The 20,974-nt window shown below is 39.0% G+C and overlaps 1 protein-coding gene across 2 annotated transcripts in view; it reads left to right on the top strand.

Annotated features, from left to right (window-relative positions):
* Positions 1–18,516, top strand: part of LOC107148099 (proton-coupled amino acid transporter 2) — a 36,105-nt gene extending 17,589 nt beyond the window's left edge. For both annotated transcript variants that reach the window (XM_015492708.2, XM_048783056.1), the window contains exons 8-10: positions 11,874–12,040; positions 14,082–14,251; positions 15,444–18,516. In XM_015492708.2, the coding sequence (XP_015348194.1) occupies positions 11,874–12,040; positions 14,082–14,251; positions 15,444–15,715 (609 nt within the window). In that variant the 3' untranslated portion in view covers positions 15,716–18,516. The remainder of the gene's footprint in view (positions 1–11,873; positions 12,041–14,081; positions 14,252–15,443) is intronic.
* Positions 18,517–20,974: the final 2,458 nt, after the last annotated feature.

The raw sequence follows: 20,974 nt of genomic DNA on the forward strand, positions 1-20,974 counted from the left end.
CTATCCTCTACTATCCCCCCTCCCCTCCCCTCCCATCTTCTCTCTCTACCCCATCTACTGTAATTCATTTCTCTCCTTGTTTATTTTCCCATTCCCCTCACAACCTCTTATATGTAATTTTGTATAACAATGAGGGTCTCCTTCCATTTCCATGCAATTTCCCTTTTCTCTCCCTTTCCCTCCCACCTCATGTCTCTGTTTAATGTTAATCTTTTCCTCCTGCTCTTCCTCCCTGCTCTGTTCTGAGTTGCTCTCATTATATCAAAGAAGACATTTGGCATTTGTTTTTTAGGGATTGGCTAGCTTCAATTAGCATGATCTGCTCTAGTGCCATCCATTTCCCTGCAAATTCCATGATTTTGTCATTTTTTAGTGCTGTGTAATACTCCATTGTGTATAAATGCCACATTTTTTTATCCATTCATCTATTGAAGGGCATCTGGGTTGGTTCCACAGTCTAGCTATTGTGAATTGTGCTGCTATAAACATCAATGTGGCAGTATCCCTGTAGTACGCTCTTTTAAGGTCTTCAGGGAATAGNTAAGGAATTTGGAGCCCGACCCCACAATATGTTGATTGGAGCCAACTTTTTCTTCTATCAGACGCAGAGTCTCTGATTTGATATCAAGCTCCTTGATCCATTTTGGGTTAACTTTTGTGCATGGCGAGAGGAGGGGATTCAGTTTCATTTTGTTGCATATGGATTTCCAGTTTTCCCAACACCATTTGTTGAAGATGCTATCCTTCCTCCATTGCATGCTTTTAGCCCCTTTATCAAATATAAGATAGTTGTAACTTTGTGGATTAGTCTCTGTGTCCTCTATTCTGTACCATTGGTCCACCCGCCTGTTTTGGTACCAGTACCATGCTGTTTTTGTTACTATTGCTCTGTAATATAGTTTGAAATCTGTAATTTTTCTTTAATATTTTATTACTGCTTATAAACGGTAGAAATCTTACAATGATATACATTTCTTTACTATCCTCCATGTTGTATTGCCATGTATATTACATCTAAATACACTAAAACACCATTGGACAATGTTATCATGTTTGCTTTCAATAGTCATATACAGTGCTTAAATGTATCAGAAGAAAACATGAACATGGGATGTCTTTCCAGATATTTACCATTTCTATTGCTCTTTATTACTGAAATTCCAAGTTTTCCTGTGCCATGAAGAATTCCAATTAGCATTTCTTTTAGAGCAGGTCTATTAGCAATCAATTTTCTTTCTCTTTCTGTTGTTTGAGATTGTTTTTATGTTGCTTTTATTCCTGAAGGATTCTTTTTCACAATATATAATTCTAGGCCTTTTTTCATATATATGAAAATAAAGTTTTCCTGCCTTTTGCCCTCAATAGTTTCAGGTGAGAAGTCTGTAGTTGCTTGAGTCACTGTTTCCCTGTGTAATATATTTTTTTCTGGTTGCTACATAATTCTTTTTTATCTTTGATTTTCAGCAGATATATTGTAGCTGGTATAGCTTTCTCTGGATTTGTCCAGTTTGGTACTCCCTTAATTTCTTGAATCTTTAAATGTGTGTCTTTTACCAAATTTGAGAAGTTTTCATTATTTTTTCAAATTTTTTTTCTGCACCAATCTCTTTCTTTTCTTCTTCTGAGATTTCATTTATTTGATCATTATACCATTTGATATATATTCATAGGTTTCTGAGACTCTCTTAAAAAAAAAACAACAAAAACCCCCTTTTTCTCTGTGTTGTTCAGATTTGGTCATTCCTGTTGGTTCTTTTCTATTGCTTCTACTTCTTTGATGAGACCTTATACCTGTCCATTTGCTTTAATAGTCTTATCCTTCACTTTGTGGAGCATAGCTTTATAATCTTTGTCTGATATTTCCAACATTTAAGTTATCTTAGGGTTGGCATCTTTTGTCTTTTCCTTGAGGAGTTGTTGAGATTTTTGTGCTTATTTTTATGTTGAGTAGTTTTTGAGTTCGTCCTATACATTTTGAATATTATTTTATGAAACTCTGGAACCCATTGAAATCCTCTTGAGAATGTTGATTTTGAGTTTTATCAAACAGTCAACCTGGTTAGTTTCCAATCAGAAGGACTGACCCACTTTCTCTGGGCTATGGTACTAATATCAGATTAGTTTTCAAAGCTCTTGAGGTGGTGTTTGACCCCACCCTGCCTCTGTGCCACCCAAGGACCAGCCTGTAGATGGTAGCCTACATAGTGATTCAGTTCTTAAACCTTCTCTCGATGCTTCACATCAGTTCCACATAGGTACAGCTCAGGGAGGAGCCCAGGGCTTCATTCGCAGCTTTAGAGGACCTCTTTCTCCAGTTCCTTCCTGTGTTTTCCTGTATACTCACCAGCTCCCACGGCCTCTTTTTACTTGTCCCCTGGCTGGAATGCCAGGGCCTTGGCCCTCCTACATGTTTGTGCCCTTGCTGTGACTGGGTCTGCCTCTAGAGTTAAACATGGAGAGAAAATAGGGATGAAATAGCAGAGTCTCTTTCCAGGGCCAGCTTCATGGCCATAAAAAACTGTGTAGCCTCATGGGACCCAACTTGGTTTAATGCTCTGCTTCCACCATCCTGAAATTCTTGATTTTTGACAAAGGGACATTGCATTTTCATTTTGCTGAAGGCCCCATGAATTATGTGGCTAGTTCCCGATTTCTCATCCTCTTCAGACCCCCACTCCTGCCAAAGCCCACTTTCTCAGTTCCTCTATTCAGAGAGAAGGATTTGTAGGTTTCTGGGTGAACCTCACAGGCAATGATCCACCAAAATGCAGCTTTGTGACCGGGACTTGCCTTGGGGACACAGATTGGAGAGAAATCAAAGGAACAGAAAATGTGGATTCTCCTCATACTCTTTGTCCCACAGGGATTCTTATTCTAGGTCTTCTGTCTGAAAGGAGAAAGTGTTTCTTGAAGTTTTTCTGTCTTCATCCACTGCATAGTCCTAGAATTTGGGCTTCCCTTGAGTTTAAGCTGGGAGATAACGGAAGGAAAAAAAATCAGAAAATTCACCACCAGAGTGTTCATTTTTTCTAGTTATAACTTTCCTCCTCAATCCACCTGTTACTATTTCCTCTTCACAATTGATGCATAATTGCTTTATGTATTCTGTCCAAGGTTTTTAGTTATAATGAGAGAGAGAGAGAGAGAGAGAGAGAGAGAGAGAGAGAGAAGGAGTGCTTATTCCATCTAGATATCTAGATGGAACTGGGAATACTTTGTGTTCTGAATTTTTATTTGACATTTATAATTTCAGAATATTAGGCAGTATAAGCCACATTTCATTATGTATGACACATTCAAAACACAAATAAAATTATTTTTATTATCTGTTACACACACACACACACACACACACACACACACACACACAAAAACAGTCCATGGAAAAAACAGAGTTCAGGAGTGGAGTGAATGATTAATGATTTTGGAGACAGAATGTGCTGGAATAGTGCCATGGCCATGGCTACTCTCTGAACCATAATTCCCCAACTATATATAAAATGCTGATAACATTTGTTCAATAAGTATGTACTGAATGCCAATTATGTGCTAGTGTTTATTTCTATCAGAGTTGAAATTATCTAACTTCTAGTCCTGTTTCCAATTTCACATAAGGGGAACCCAAGAAATGGGAAAGGAACTAGGAAACAGCTGCGACTTAATCTCCAATATGTCTGACACTCGCCCAGGGACCATTCCATATTATATCAATTGACATTTATCCCTTTCATTGATTGATGGGCCAGAGAGAGGAGGAAGCCAGCTACTTAACATGTTATGGCCTTATAAAAATTCATTTTTGCAGCAAGTGTGTCACGGGGGTGGGAGAACTCAGGTTGGATTGTCTGCCCTCCATGTAATCCTTCGACATTTTCTTGAGCACCTACTGCAACTAGACTTAACCCAGAAGAAAATAGGAAGTTAAAATAAGAACCCTACATGGCATTGCAATCAAATGTCTTTCATTTGCATGAGTTGCTGGCAAGTGTGCATAAAAGACAAAAAAAAAAAAAGACTTAAGGGGAAAAATGGTAAGTTCCTATTTAATACTCAACATGCCCAATGCTATGGGAATACAGGCAAGATTGGGTAGAAGCAAGTACCGGGACTTTGGAGGGCACCCCTGGTCTACAATCCATGTCTGAAGCACTTCCAAGTTGAATAATTTTGGACAAACTACTTTTTATTAAGCATTGTTTTTCTCTTTTGTAAAATAAGAATTATACAAGTACCAACTTCCTAGAGTTGTGGTCTTCATAATATTAAAAAATGGTATCCACCATTGACTAAGCCCTAATTATGGGCCATTATAGCGTGTATGTAATTCTCCAAAGAATTCCAAAAGACAAGTTTTACTTGTTTGCCTATTTTCTTACAAAGGACTAAGGCACAAATCAGCTAAATGGTCCATAAAAGGTATGTTTAGCACACAGCCCGAACAAAAAGCAGGGGAAGGTGTAGGTGGTCTCTAGCTACTGGGAGCCTGAAATGGAAATTAGGGGATGAGAAGCCTAAAGACAGAAGTGTCCTTCAAAACAGCAGTATAGCCTCAACTTGGATTTTTGTAGAGCTAGGAAGGAAGCATTCTAAGGATAGAAGATTGAGAATCTCTGGTGTGGGGAAATGAACTTTTAGGATAACCAGGAAGCTCTTCAGCTGTCAGCAGCCCCTTGTGTACCTGGCACCTCAGTCTCCCCATCTATACAGTGAAAAGGGACAACCTATATCAGAATTAGGAGCCTTCAACTCAAATGTCTTTGGAAAGAACTGCCAGAGAAGAGGCCAGGTGTTCAGTCATGGAAGGCGAGAGGGAGACCTGGTGAGTGGGAAAAGCCTGCTGTGCCTAAAGGCATTCCTGTTCAATTTTTTAAGGCTGTGTTGCTGGTCATGAATTCCCTGTTTTTGCTTATCTTAGAAGGTTTTTATTTCTCCTTCGTTGCTGAAGGAGAGATAGCCTTGTTGGGTATAGTAATCTTGGTTGGCAGTTATTTTCTTTCAGGACTTGGAATACATCATTCCATTTCCTCCTAGCCTACAAAGTTTCTGCTAAGAAATCTGCTGAGTAAGGGAATGTCCTGAAATGTGACTTGGTGCTTTTCTCTATAGATTCTAAAATGCCTGTCTTGTCTTTTGACAGTTGGCTGTTAATACGACATGGTGAAAATCTTTTCTGGCCATGTCTATTTTGGGTTCTATAAAAACCTTCTGTACATGAATGTCCATATCTTTCTCCATATTGGGGAAGTTTTCCATTATTATTTCATTAAATAGATTTTCCACATATTTAGATATTTATTCACTTAATGGTATCTTAAAGTCTTGAGTGTTCTCTTCATTTAAGGGGTTGGAGTTAATGGTGTCTGGATGGGATATTTCCAAAGACCTGTATTTAGGTTTAGATCTTTTATCTTCTGCTTGATCTACCCTGTTGTGAGGTTTTCAGTTGTATTTTTATTTGACATTGATTCCTTCATTTCCAATGTTTTTTGGTGAATTTTTCATCATGTTTAGAATTTTCTTCCTAATTTTGTTAACTGTTTATCTATATTTTCTTAGCTGTCATTGGGCTTTTCTAAAATAATTCTTGTAAATTCTCTATGAAACATTTAATCCACTTCAATTTTTTGGAATCTGTGCTTGAGAGTTATGTTCTTTTAGAGTTTCATATTACTTTTTTCCCCATATATCTTATGCTCTATATTGATATTTGCACATCTGGTAGATCAGGCAGATATCTCAACTACTTTTATAGTAGTCTTAATAAGCAGCTTTCTCTTAAACATGTGATGTGGAATGTCAATTTATTATGTAATGTTGGTCTTGAGTCTATCTTGGCACTGAACTGTAATCTCCCTGTGGCTTCTTTGGCTGTGATTAGTGAATTTGAGCACAATATATACCATATTGGAGACAAATAGACTCACTGTCTCTGTAGGTAATGGATAAGTGGAGGCGATCTAGTAATTGAGGTAGGTGTGGTGAACATAGAAGTCTGTGGGTGGTGCTCACCGTGGGAATGATGGCCCCTATCCAGTGACAGAAGTCTCCTTAGGCATTGTTGATGCTAGCTCTGTAACCAGCAAGAGCCTCTGGCACTGGTGGCACCAGCAATGGCAAGGGATCTGAAGCATTTGTCCTCCTACCAGTCAATGTTGTGGGCACAGATGCTGCATGGGGAGAGGTTGTGGAAGGAACTGGAGCACCCCTCTGTGATGTTCACACTCAGTCCTGAGAGCAGAGCATGGTCAGCTTCATGACCACCAGAAAAGCCTGACAAAAGACATGTTAGGAAGTCCTACATCCCAGAGTGGAAGAAAGAACACATCACAAAAGCCTGTGCAGGAATAAGTCCCACTAGAAGAGTGGATACACAGAAGAGAAATGGAAATGGATAAACGTTATCTATACAATAAACCATCAATCCATAAAGATGAACTGGAGAGGAAGGAAAGAACAAAGAATATTCAAAACAACTAGAATAAAATCAGCAAAAGGGCAGGAAAAAGTCCTTACCTGTACTTAATAACCTCAATTGTAAATGGGCTAAATTCTTCAACTAAAAGACATAGACTAGCTGATTGGATTAAAAAACAAAAATCAAAAACAGGACACAACAATAAGCTGCCTACAAGAAATTCTCTTCACAAGACACAGACTGAAAGTGAAAGGAAGGTCAATGATATTCCAAGAAAATGGAAGTCTAAAATGAGCAGCAGTTATATCAAATGAAATGGAATTTAAAATAAAATTTCAGACAAAAATTATAAAAAGAGACAAAGAAGGTCATTATATAGTGATTGAGGAATCAATTCAACAATATATAATATTTATAATCTACATGTGCCAGTTTTATAAAACAAAGAGTATTAGACTTAAAAAGAGAGAGAGGCTTCAGTAGAATAATAATGGGGGATTTCAATGCCCCACTTTCACCAGTGGACAGATCATCCAGATAAAAAAAATCAACAAAGAAACAAAAGAATTAAACTATGCTATAGATCAAATGGACTTTATGGACATTTCCAGAACGCTCCATCCAACAGCTACAGAATACACATGCGTATCATCTTTTCATCAGCACGTGGAACTTCCTCTAGAATGACCTTTACATGAGGTCATAAGGCAATCATCACAAATTTTTTAAAAAATGAAGTCATGTCTTTTATTTTTTTTAATAATATAGAATAAAACTAGAAGTTAACAACAAAAGGCATTTTAGAAATTATACAGATGCATGGAGACTGAACAACATACTTTGAGTGAACAGTGGGCCATTGGGGAAGTCAGAAGGAAGACTTAAATTTCTACAAACCAAATGAAAATGGTCGCACAATATACTGAAACTTGTGGGATGCAGCAGTCCTAAGAGGGGAGTTCATAGTATTGAGTGTCAACATTTAAAAATGAAAGGTTTCGAATAAGCAACCTAATGCTTATTAGGGACTTGGGAATGGAAGAACAAACCAAACCCCAACTTAATCTAAATAACAGATCAGGACAGAAATAGAGACTAAAAAAACACAAAAATAATCAATGAAACAAATAGTTGGTTTTTTGAAAAGATAAACAGAATTGACAAACCTTCATCTAGACAAACCAAGAAAAAGGGAGAAAATATAAATAAGAGATGAAAAAGGATGCATTACAATCAATACTTCAAAGGTACAAGGAATCATTAGGGATTATCATGAAAAACTATATGCTAATATATTGAAAATTTAGAAGGAAAATACAGATTTCTAGACATATATAACCTATCCAAATTGAACCAAAGGGACATACAAACATGAATAAACTAATAACATGCAATGAGATTGAAACAGTAATAAAATTTTCCAACAAAGAAAAGCCTGGGACTGGGCAACTTGGCTGCTAAATTTTACCAAACTTTTAAAGAAAAAACTAACACCAATACTTCTCAAACAATTCTGTAGAATTGAAAGGAGGGAACCTTTTCAAATTTATTCTGGAAGTCCAGCGTAGGCCAGGTTACCAAAGTCAGACAAGAAAACACACACACACACACACACACAAAACAAACAAACAAACAAAAAACTTCTAGACCAATATCCCTGATGAATACAGATGCAAAACTCTCAATATGATACTAGCAGAATTCAGCAGCACATCAAAAAGATCATCCACTATGATAATGTTGGTTTTATCCTAGGGATGCAAGGATGGTTCAATATACATCAACAAAAAGCAGAATAAAAATCATATGATCATCTAAATAGATGCAGAAAAAGAATCAGATAAAATTTGACCACCCTTCACAATAAAAAGCCATGAACAAATTATAGAAGAATATAAAGGATATATATGACAACCCCACAGCCAGCATGACACTGAAGGTGGAAAGCTAAAGCATTTTCTCTAAGATCAGGAAGAAGACAAGGCTGTCCACTCTAACTGTTCTTATTTAATATGGGACTAAGAGTTTTAGATCGAGAAATTAGGTGAGAAAAATGAATAAAAAGTACAAATAAGAAGAGAGGAAGTCAGATTATCCCTGTTTACATTATTCTATAAATAGATAAGCTTAATATTTCCACCAAAAACCCATTAAAACTGATACACACATTCCATAAGATAGCAGGATACAAAATCAAGGCACAAAAATCAGTAGCTTTTCTGTACACCAATAATGAATTTTCTTAGGAACAAATCATGAAAGCCACCCCATTCTGAATAGCTACAAAAATAAAAAATATCTAGGGATAAACTTAACTAAGGAAATGAAAGCCCTCTACAATGAAAATTATAAAATACGAAAGAAAGAAATTGGAGAAGACCACACAAAAAAGTTGAAAAACCTCTCATGTTCTTTGACTAGCATAATTAATATCAGTAAAATATCCATAATACCCAAAGTTATATACAGAGTCAATCCAATCTCTGTCCAAATACCAGTGGATTTATTTTTCATAGAACTAGAAATAAAACTTTATTGGCATAAAAATAGACACATCATCCAGTAGAACAGAATAGACATCCCAGAAACAAACCTTTATATCTGCAACCAAATAATTATCAACGAAGGCACTAAGAACATTCACTGGAAAAGGGACCATCTCTTCGATAAATAGTGCTGGAAAAAAACTGAATATCTGCATGGAGAAAATTGAAACATGACCCCTATCTATCACCCTATACAAGAATCAACTCAAAGTGGGTCAAATGCATAAGACCTGAAACTTCAAAACTTCTAGAAGACAACACAACAATGATTTTCCAAATAGGACTTCCAAAGCACAGGAAACAAAAGCAAATATTGAAAAATAGGATTACAAAGATTCTGCACCACAAAGGAAACAGAGCAAAGAGAGAACTATAGAATGGGAGAAAATATTTGCTAGCTATTCATCACATGGAGGATTAATATCCAGAATATATAAAGAGCTCAAAATACTTAAAATCAAAAGAACAAGAAAGGGCTGGGAATATAGCTCAGTGGCAGAGCACTTGCCTGTCATGTGTGAGGCACTGAGCTTTATCCTTAGCACCATATAAAAATTAAAAAAGTAAAATAAAGGTATTCTGTCCATCTATAACTACAAAAACTTTTTTTTTAAAAAAGAACAAGTAAACCAATGCAAAAAATGAGAACAGATAAATAAGTTAAACAGATACTTCTCAAAAGAAATAGTACAGAAAAATGTGTGAAATAGATGTGTGGCAAATAAATGTGTGAAAAAACATCCTTAACCATCAGGGAGATGCAAACCAAAACCAACTAAGAAGTATCATCTCAGAATAGTTATTATAAGAAATAATAATAACAAATGCTGGGGGATGGGGATAACAGCAAACTCTTACACACTCTTGCTGAGAATGTAAATTAGTATAGCCACTATGGAAAACAGTATGAAGTTTCTTCAAAAAATTAAAAAAAAATAGATCTACCATATGATCCAGCTATTCCACTTTTGGGTACATACCCAAAGAAAATGAAATCAGCATACCAAGGAGACACCTTTACACCCTGTGTTTTACTGTGGCACTATTCACAATAGCTAAGATAGTGAAATCAACCTAGGTGCCCTTCAACCAATGAATGGATAAAGAAAACACACACACACACACACACACACAATGAAGAATTATTCAACCATAAAGAAGAATGAAATCCTGTCGTTTGCAGCAAAATGGGTGGTACTGGAGGTAATTATGTTAGATGAAATAAGCCAGGCAGAGAAAGACAAATACTCTATGTTCTCATACATGTACGTTAAAAAAAAAAAAAAAAAGTCAACCTGAAAATATAAGAGTGATTACTAGAGATTGGAAGGGGAGGGGTGGGAAAAGGGAGGTTTGGGTTTGACCAGTGCACTTTGTAAGTATGTGTGGAAATATCACACTGAACTCCATTAATACATACAATAAATACATGTTATCAAAACTAAATAAAGGACTAAGCTGTCTAAATAAGATGCACCTGCTGGCGAGATCTAGCTGTCGCAGGTTGCTGAGATCCTTTATCTGGATAACCTGAGGAGTCTTTCCAGCTCATAGTGGTCCCCATCATCTTGTGACTTGACTTAGGCCTCTCTCTTTTTTCTTTTTCCCACTCTTCCCCCTCTTTCCCCACTCTTGCTATTCCTTTTCCTCTACTCCCTCTTTCTCCTCCCCTCCCCCTCCTCTATATTTCACCTTTCCCTTTAATTGTGGTTAAATATTCCTAACACAAAACTTACCACCTTAACCACTTTTAGGTGTACAGTTCAGTGGTAGTAACTACAATCACATTGTTAGGTAACCATGACCACCATCCATCTCCAGAAATCTGTCATCTTGTAAAACTGAAACTTGGAACTCACAAAATAATAACTCCCATTCCCTCCTCCTTCCAGCCCTTGGAAAACCCCCATTCTATTTTCTCTCTCTGTTACTGACTACTACAGGTGCCTCATAACATGGAACTACATGGTATCTCATTTTGTGGTTTATTTCACTTTGCCTAATGTCTTCAAAGTTCATCCATGTTGTGGCATGTGTCAGAATTTCCTACATTTTGGCCAGGCATGGTGGCACACCCCTGTAATATCAGTGGCTCTGGAAGCCGAGGCAGGAGGATCACCAGTTCAAAGCCAGCCTCAGCAACTTAGTGAGGCCCCAAGAAATTCAGAGAGACTCTGTCTCTAAATAAAATATATGAAAGGACCGGAGATGTGGCTCAGTGTTTGAGCACCCCTAGGTTCAATTCCCAGTACCAAAAAAAGGAAGAAAAAAAAGAATTTCCTATATTTTAAAGGCTGAGTAATATTTCATCGCATGGATCTAGAACATTTTATTTATACATTTTTTTCTCTTGATGGACAATTAGGTTGTTTCTGTCCTTTGCCTATAATGAATAATACTGCCATGAACAAGAGTACAGATATCTCTTGAACTCCCTGCTTCCAAATTCTTTGTTTCTTAAGTCAGATATTTTTTTTTTATCCCATTTTGCCATTAAGGAAAATGAGGTACAGAGTCTGAGTGGCTTGGTTAAGTTCTCATGAGTCAGCAACTGAGAATTTAAGCTGAGGACTTGACCTGTAGGTCACCATCCCTAAAAATGGGATGCAATGCAGTAGAGGCTTACTGCGTATCACTTCTGATGCTAAAATTCAAAACTAGACAGTTACTTCCATAGTAAGATATAACTTAAATCCAGTCTCTTGTCTTTTACTATCCAAGGGTTCTTGGGCAGATTATTTCATCTATCTTAGCCTCTGTTTGAGCTGTAAAATAGTGCTGATGATTTATCCTTTATTGTGCTGCTTCTAAATTCTTTTGGATATAAACCCAAAAGTGGCATGGCACTCTCTTCTTTATGTTCATGTTTTTTTCCCTTCCTCCTTCCTCTTTACACTGTGATATTTTTGTAGGTCCTGCCTCTGGAAAACAAGATGAAGGATGCCAGCCGCTTCCCAGCCATCCTGTCTTTGGGATTGTCCATCGTCACCGCCCTGTACACCAGCATTGGAACTCTGGGATACCTACGTTTTGGGGATGACATCAAGGCCAGCATAACCCTTAACCTGCCCGATTGCTGGTACCTTCATAGGCGGCGGGGATTGAGGGATGGATGGGAGCGTGTAGATCTCTTCCACTTCCCTTCTACAGCTGGAACACACCAAAGTCTAGAGAAACTCCCTCATGGAGAAGTGGAGTTGTTACTGGAACCTTGGGCTCCAGTGTTCCTTCTTCAACAAGAGCTTCCCACATTGCTAGGCCTTGATATTTCAGTGTGAAGGAGGACATGCTTTAAGAAGAAAGAATGGAAGTGAGAGTCTTGGGTCACCTAAGGGAGGAGTACTGGAGGAAGGTGAGAGGCAGAGAACAGTCAGGAGGTGGCAACTCTTCCAATGCTATTCACTAGGATGTGGAGCCAAGTCTTGCTTGCCTCAGCCGATGGTACACATCACAAGTCAGGGTGGCTAGGATAAGAAAAAGTGCAGAACAAGAACCAACTTGGTGGGACCATAGTAATCTGTAAAAATTTTCTGTCTAAATATGCCCCAATTCATGGAATTAGATGATGCAGACTTCAACAGTGCCATGTTTAAATAGCCACATGAAGCCACATTTTGCAGCATTTTGTCCCCAAAAGGATGATGACATTAATAATAGGGTGTCTTTTTTTTTTAAAGCAGATAGTTAATTTGCTTAAACTGGGGCTCCTTTTCCCAAGGTGATAAATGTTATTCATCAACCTGTTACTGTGTGCTAATTATACACAGATGCCAGTCTAGATACATGGGGTTGTAAACAAGTGTGGACAATGATCTTGGAGCTTCACTAGCTTCAGTAGCTTATTATCCATCCAATGGCAATGGTAGGTAGTATACTTTTGCAAACTATTCCATACACCAGGAAAGGAAGATTTCCAGAGCAGCAGACAGGCCTGGGGACTTCTGAGGAAAGAAGGCACACCAGAATGAGACAGCGGGGAAAGCAGTTGTCCAATGAGACCACACTGGTGCCCCTGGGGCCAAGTCCCAGTAGACTACTTGCTAGTCTTCATGGATGATTAACTTAACTCCTCTCAACGTTCTCATCAATAAGGCAGATTGCCATGGGGATTAATACACATTGGATGGTGTATCTAAAAGCATCCAGCTCCTGGTACCTGATTAAAAGAAAGGAATTTCAAAATATCAGTGGGGTTTGAACCACTGAAAATGGAGTAAACAGGGTGTTCTTGGAAGCAGGACTAGTGTAAGAAACACAGAAACGTGGAATTTAGCCTTTTAAAGGAGTGGCCTAAACACACACACACTTGCACACACACACACACACACGAATGTGAGCATCTGCATGCTTGTGAGGGTATACGCGTGTACACACACACACACACACACACACACACACTTCTTAAACATGTGCGATGGATCTACAACATTAGTGGATGAAAGGGAAGTACTCAAATTTCCACAGGTCAAACAAAACCTTGATGGAACTCAACCTTTCCTGAGGCCTCTCTCTGCCCCTAGCTCAAAGTCTGCAGATGACCTCATTTTTCCTTTAATTGACCTCCCCACCCACCCCTAGACTTTGTAGAACTCCACTTGTAAACTGTATCTTCCCCCAAGTATTTGGCATTCTGTAGTTCCCTAACCAACCAGAAGTATTTGTTGAGGGCCTGTTATGTTCCAAGAACTTTGAGGGATCCAGAGAATTCCTGAGGGCTGACAGATCACAAACCACGAGAGTCTAAAGACCAGAACATTTTGGTCTTAGCCACGTATCGATTTTCTCCCTGGGAAAGGTATCTGGCCTGAGCCTCTCTTTCCTAAAATCTGAAACTGAGCATCAAGTGGTTGGTAAAGGTACTGTTCATATAAACGTACTCAAGTTTCTTTACATTTCATCTAGAGACGACCCTTCCACCCGAATCCATTATGCTTCACTCTAGTTTTACTGCAGGATCTGGTGTAATTTCCTCTGGATTCTTAGAAGGTTCCTCTCCATCATTTTCAGATAGGGCAACAGGAGCTCAAGGGATTGTCCCAAGATCAGAGGCTAATACTTGTAGGAGCCCAGGTGTCCAAGTGAAGTGGCCGTGGAGAGCATGACTCTGGCTTGTCTTGCAGGCTATACCAGTCGGTCAAGCTCCTCTACATCATTGGAATCCTGTGTACCTATGCCTTGCAGTTCTATGTCCCTGCAGAAATCATCATCCCCTTTACCGTCTCCCGGGTGTCAAAGCGCTGGTCACTGCTTGTGGACCTGTCCATGCGCTTTGCCCTGGTCTGCCTGACATGTGAGTAGAAAACAGAGCAAAATGTTCCTGTCAACCTTTGCTTGAAATTTATCAGGAATCAGTCAAATGTTAGAGCATAGTCATGAAAACCAGCACTTATTAATCTCTTACTGTATTTCTGGGGCTGTACTTAAGCTTTACCTGTATTAACTCCTTTAAGTCTCAAGAACAACCCCACTAACAAGCCAAAGGAAATGACAGCAGCTTATCAAATAATCAGAAGATATTGATTGAATACTGTGTGCCAGGCACTGTGCTAAGTACGCATCTTCTAGTTCATATTTCATGATATTTTATTCAGTCCTCATGAGAACTCTCATAAAATAGGACTGTGCTAAGCCCCACTTTACAAAAGAGGAAACCGGGGCAGCAGGTAATCAATAATTATACAGTAAATGTCAGAAGTGGGATCTGAACCCAAGTCATCTAAGCCCAGAGCCAGCACCCTTCACCTCCAAGGCAGACATTGAAACTGGGCAGCCATTGGGTCCAATCTGACCACAGCTTTGACCTGCCTAAGGATGCATAAATTTGGGCTAACATTAAAAATGTGCACTTCAGTGGCATGTGGATTATTTTAAGCTAAAAACATTTGTACAAACAGAAGCTGCAGAAAATAGCATTATCTCAACTTCTTTTGCTGACTTCAGTGGGACAACCTGAAAAATACAACTTTCATAAGTCTCTCTCTAGGAGTTTTATACCAGAGACTAACCATTGTCACTGGAATAGATAAAACTGCTTAAAAAAACCTCTCAGGAACTGTCAAACTTTCCAGTTCTTATTAAATGGTTACCTAAATCCATGTCTTTGGCTGGTCTGAAAGCTAATGCATATGAAGTTTCTGGGGTCATAAATAACCTTTTTTTTTTCTTTTGCTAATCTCTTTGTCATCAGTTAAATTTGCAGACCACCTACCACTGAATCTAAGTTAGTAGAGAAAACATTTTTTTCTTCCAACAACATGAGTGCATATATTTGAAAAACTGGGAGGAGACATATGAAATTTTTTAATGTATAGCCTCTAACGAGTGTTATTAGAGGTGCTAAGAAGACTTTCAAATTTTACCTTCTATAACTTACTTTCTGAGAAACGTCTGGTTTGTTTGTTTAGAAGAGAATTTTAAGAATAAACTCTAAAAGCTTGGCTAAGCCTGAGCTTCTCCATCTCCATCCCTATCATCTCCCATAGGCATCTTGGCCGTCCTTGTCCCCCGCCTGGACCTGGTCCTCTCCCTGGTGGGCTCCGTGAGCAGCAGCGCCCTGGCCCTCATCATCCCCCCGTTGCTGGAGATCACCACCTACTACTCAGAGGGCATGAACCCCCTCACCATCGCCAAGGACGCCCTCATCAGCATCCTGGGCTTTGTGGGCTTTGTGGCGGGGACTTACCAGGCCCTTGATGAACTGATCAAGCCCGAAGACTCTCTCCCCTTTTCCAACTCCACCATTTTTATTCAGTGAGATTGTCGCTGCTCCTCACTCACCAGCACGTGCCTCATGATGATATGGATCTTTTTTATATGGACAATCTTTATGTTGCTGTTTTGCCTTTTCTCTGGGCAAAGTCACAGTAAAGCAAGCAGGAACTCAGCAGCTATGAGATCTAAACGGTAGTTTTAAAAAATTATTGTTTTTGTTGTTTATTCCTCCCCCTTCCTCCTCTAGCTTTCCACTATGTTTAGAACTCTCCCATGGAAGGTTCTGGATTCTACCAGAATTTTTTGATGAGGTTCCCACCTTGAGTGGAGCTAGGCAGGAAGAAGTTATGAGGGGGCTCCAGATGGTAGCAACTTGCAGAAGGAGGTGCCACTAGCTAAGGCTGACCATACTGTGGTAGACAAAAGGTTTTCCCTTTTCCTGATCAGTTCAAACAGTAGACTGAGAGGGGACATAATGCACAATTCAGCAAGGTATGAAGAACTCCAGCATCAGAAATGGTTAGGTCCAAGATAACCAATATCTCTCAGAAAAGCACCATCCATATTAATTTCCAAACCACTAGATTCAGTTTTAGCCCAGTTCAAAGATCCCAACAGTGAAAAGAATGCACAGGTCTAGATGTGCTGAGAGATGGAGTGGTAGACAAGAGAAGTATTTGAATAGACTTTACCTCTTAATTCTTGCAATTAACATTCTTGATGACCTACTGTGTGCCAAGCATAATGCAAGATTCTTATAGTGACTTGGAAAAGTGGCCATAAGTTTCTCTTGACCAAATGGACTTGCAGCCCCCTATCAAGAGGTGAGTCTATACCTCCATGCCTTGTATATGATCTTGACCTTTTAACTTGCTTTGGCAAGTGGGACATCAGTAAATGTGATGCAAGCAGAGATTTGGTGATAACTTATGCACGGAGACTTGCATTCTTATTGCTGTATTGAGCTGAGACCATCAAGTGAAAACACCTGGGGCAGCTGACTGGAGGAGAAGAGATGCTGTGGAAGAGAAAACAATCACCCCAGCTGAGCTCTTTCCCCCAGATCAACCAGCCTGTTAACTTCTAGACACATGAGGGAGGCCAATCTGGACCACATCCAGCTCCAGTCATAAGACAATAAGAATTGTGTAGATAGGGGCTAGAGGTGTAGCTCAGTGGTATAGCACAGGTTTAAGCATGAGCAAGGCCCTGGTTCCATCCCAGCACAAAACAAAACAAAACAAAAACAGAAAATAAATTGTACAGGTGACCAACAGCATTGTAAGAAATAATAAATGTTTGTGGTTTGAATTCATAAGGTGTGGGGGTTTTATGCAGCAAAAGTTGACTGATAAGTGATGTTTACTAAAGGGGACACACTGATGAATCCAAAAAGAATCCCCCCTCTCATGGAACCAGTCTACTATCTACTGAGGAAGAGTAGCACCATCATAGGTCCTTAAAGGACACTCATTGCTCTGGGGAACCAGGAAGGACTTTGCCCAGGTTATTACCATTGGAAGTTGGGTTTGGAGTAGAACATGGGTCTGATACCCTTGTCACTTGTCACTTGCCATAACAGAGTCTGTTCTCCAGTCTGTCCTTGGCTGGCAGAGACTTGTCAACCTGAGACACCACTCAACCTTCCTGGTGGTGACTGCTCCCCACTCCCATTACTGAACTTGGGGAAATGCTCTTAGGTAGCTGAGCAGATGTGGAAGGCAGTCCTGGGGATTCTCAGCATGCTCTTTGGTTCGTGGGGTGATCCATGCTTTTTTCAGCCTTGGTATTAAAAGAACATTTGAAGAGCCCTTCCCCCTTATTTCCATCCATCATCTCTATGCAGCACAGGGAAGATGTGAAGGGGAGGAGAAGAGGGGTGACCCCAATTCCCAAGACCTGGTCTGCTGTTTTTGTGTGTTACTTTCTACCTGCTGGACTTTTAGAAGGTATTTCAGAAACACAAGTCCCACTCAGAAGAAGGAAAGGCTGGCCATCCATACCCAGAGTCTGCAGGGTCCTTGCTGGGAGATGGGATACTCTTAGGCTGCACAGTGGTCCACACTCTACTTTTTCAGTCTGGGGTCATCATTTCCACCCTGGGCTCTCAATCTCATTAGCAAACCCAAAGGACTTCCACGACTTAGTTCAGAGTCCCAGCAACATGGTTTTCCTCTCCTTAAACATTTTTCTCCCACCCTGCTTCACTATTACCCCACCTCTCAAGTTCACCTTTGTTCTGCCCAGGACAAGCCCCTACTCAGTAAGAAGATCAGGTCAGTGTTAGTATTTAGACCAAACTGACTACAGTTAAACCTTGAAAAACAAAAATGAATTGAGCAACATTAATGTAACTTATAAAAGCAAGCTAGGGAGACTCCTTAGTAATTGTCAGTAACACCAAACAATGTGGGCATTGTATTTAAGTGGTAGCATTGTATTAAAGTTTTTGGGTAATGTTTGTGTGACTTCCTGCATGACTTTCCCCTCACCTCATTTTACCTCACATTATTTAACTTTTGAAGCATGCTTTTGGGACAAGGGTCACAGAATTTTTTTCTCCTGCAAGGTGTTAGATATAAAAGGGATCCGTGAAAGGGTGAGAACAAAGCAAATCATTCTCTTTCCCACATACTAACCATCATCCTAGAGCTCCTGTCTGCTTGCTTTAAATCCACCAATTAGAACTTCCCAGCCCTCTATTTCTCTCTCATTCCTGCTCTCCATTCACAGGTCAAGCGTGCATGTTCCAAATGGCTCCTCCATTCCCATTGGCTCTGTAAGGCATGCTGTCTTCTTCTCTTTGGAATTTGTAGGCAAATTAAAAACTGCTTCTGTTTCGTTTTGCTGTCTCCTGTGATAAGTGATGTTTACTAAAGGGCCGATGACACACCTGAACCTACCTGTCCTGCATCAGGGCTCACCTAGGGAATGATAGCCATCTTGGATTTCAACCACTCAGCAGAGACCCCTCAAGACCAATTAGCAAGAAATCACAAGGAAAAGCTTTCAATAAAGTAGGAAATACAGATAATTCAATAAATGGCATGGGGGAAAACTAGTTAGCCATCTGGAAAATGGATTAACGGCCATAATAATAACACTTATTGGAAGCTAAGTTCTATTGAAATGCTATATGTGTATTATTAACTCATTCAGTCTTCCAAAAATTATCTGATATTGGTTTTACTATTATAGTCATTTCATAGATGAGGAGAGACACCAAGAGATTAAAAGATTTGGACAAACCATAAGTGTCAGAAGCAGGATTCTAATAATGGTTAAAAGTTAAATACAATACTCTTCCCTTACTTGTGGGGAAGATGTTCCAAGACCCCCAGTTATGCCTGAAACCTCAAACAGTACTGAACCCTATATATACTGGATTACCCCATATATATCTATGATAAAGTTCAATTTATGAATTAGACACAGTAAAAGGTTAACAACAATAGCTAACAATAAAATAGAATGATTATTATATTATATTATAATATAATATTATAATATTGGCTCACAGCGGCCCCAGCAACATCTAGCTGATTGGCTCCTCGGCCCCAGCAACATCTAGCTGATTGGCTCCTCTGCGGTGATGCTCATTGGGCTGTTTCCCTGCCCTTTCAGACCACGGAGCTGCTCATTGGGGGACTTTTTTGGCTCCGCCCACGTGACCCAGCCAATCGGCCTCAAGAGCAGGAGGATTGTGGGAGGTGGAGAGAAGCTTGTGTGGGAGAGAGAGGCTTGTGGAAAGCCGGTGGTGGCAGTTGAGGCTCTGAGGGTTTTTCCTGAGAGGCTGTTTTGTTTGGCATGTGTAGTTCTAAAAATAAAGTTAGTTTCTTTTGACAAGTGGCTCCTGATTGTGCCCAGCCAGACTGCGGCAATAATATATTGCAATAGAAGTCATGTAAATGTGTTTGCTCTTATGGTTACAAGCACTCTCTGTCTCTGTCTTCCTCAACTGACATGGAGCAGGTACTAACAGAATGTGGCTATACTTAACAAAGGGATGATTAATTTCCTGGGCAGGATGGCTCAAGATTTCATCCAGTTACTCAGATTGGCAATTTAAAACTTATGAATTATTTCTGGAATTTTCTATTCATATTGTCAGATCACAGTTGACCACGAGTAACTGAAATTGTGGATAAGCAGGCGATGCTTATTTAAAATAAAATTTTTAATGATCATTTTAAAATGACATAACTGAAAACATTTTACAAGTTTGATGTAGTAAATCCTTTCAATATGAAACCAAAGTGAAAAAAGATTAAGAAATTAGACTCAAACACATTTAAAAATTTAAGAAAAAGCATAGACAATGATAAATGATTATTTCTAATATAAATAAATATTTTCAGACTATATGAAGACAAATACCCAAATGCAAACACACGCGCGCGCGCGCGCACACACACACACACACACACACACACACCCCTTCATAACCTCCCTCTTTAAAAATAGAAAAAGGGACAAAAAAACACAAGCAGGCAATTTATAAGAGAAAAAATAGAGATGTCCAGGTTACATAAGGGTGTACCTTCAGTAGTAACCATAGAATTAAAAATTACAGCAACAATGAGCCATTTCTACTTATCCTATTTCTAAATATTTAAAACATTAATAAAAACTATTATTTTCAAGGATGTGGAAAAATTGACACTCTTTTCCTTTGATAATAGTGTATTTGGCACCAAGCTTTTATGGAGGGAAATATGAATCAGGATTTAAAATAAGAACATTATTGGACTTAACTACTAATATTTCATCCTAAGCAATAATCAGATAAATGCTCAAAGGCATATTTATAAGGCATCATACATTGTCTCTACAATCAAAAAACTGGAAATGTCTTACATATTCAATAGTAAGGGATTTATTAAAAAGAAAAGACTATGGCAGGAACAACTGGAACTCTTAAAAATTGATAATAGCAATGTAGAATGGTATAGCCACTTTGGCAGTTTGTAAAAAGCTTAAAATGCATATATATGACCAAGCATGACCACTCCTAAATCTTCACCAGATAAGAGAGGTTTTGACCACACAAAGTCCTATATGTGAATGTTTTAGAAGCTTTATTCATAATCACTCAAATCTACAAATACTCCAAATGTCCAATAAGTGAACAAATAAGCACATTGTGGCACATCCATACAATGGATATTACTCAGCTACAAGAAGCAATAAAAATACTGATGTTCTCAGCAACATGGATAAGCCTCAAAAGCATTAGGCCGAATGAAAGACACCACACTTAAAAGCTTACATATTATATGATTGCATTTACAGAAAATTCTGG

Source organism: Marmota marmota, unplaced genomic scaffold (assembly GCF_001458135.2).
Source record: "Marmota marmota marmota unplaced genomic scaffold, marMar, whole genome shotgun sequence".
In the NCBI taxonomy this organism is placed as follows: domain Eukaryota; kingdom Metazoa; phylum Chordata; class Mammalia; order Rodentia; family Sciuridae; genus Marmota; species Marmota marmota.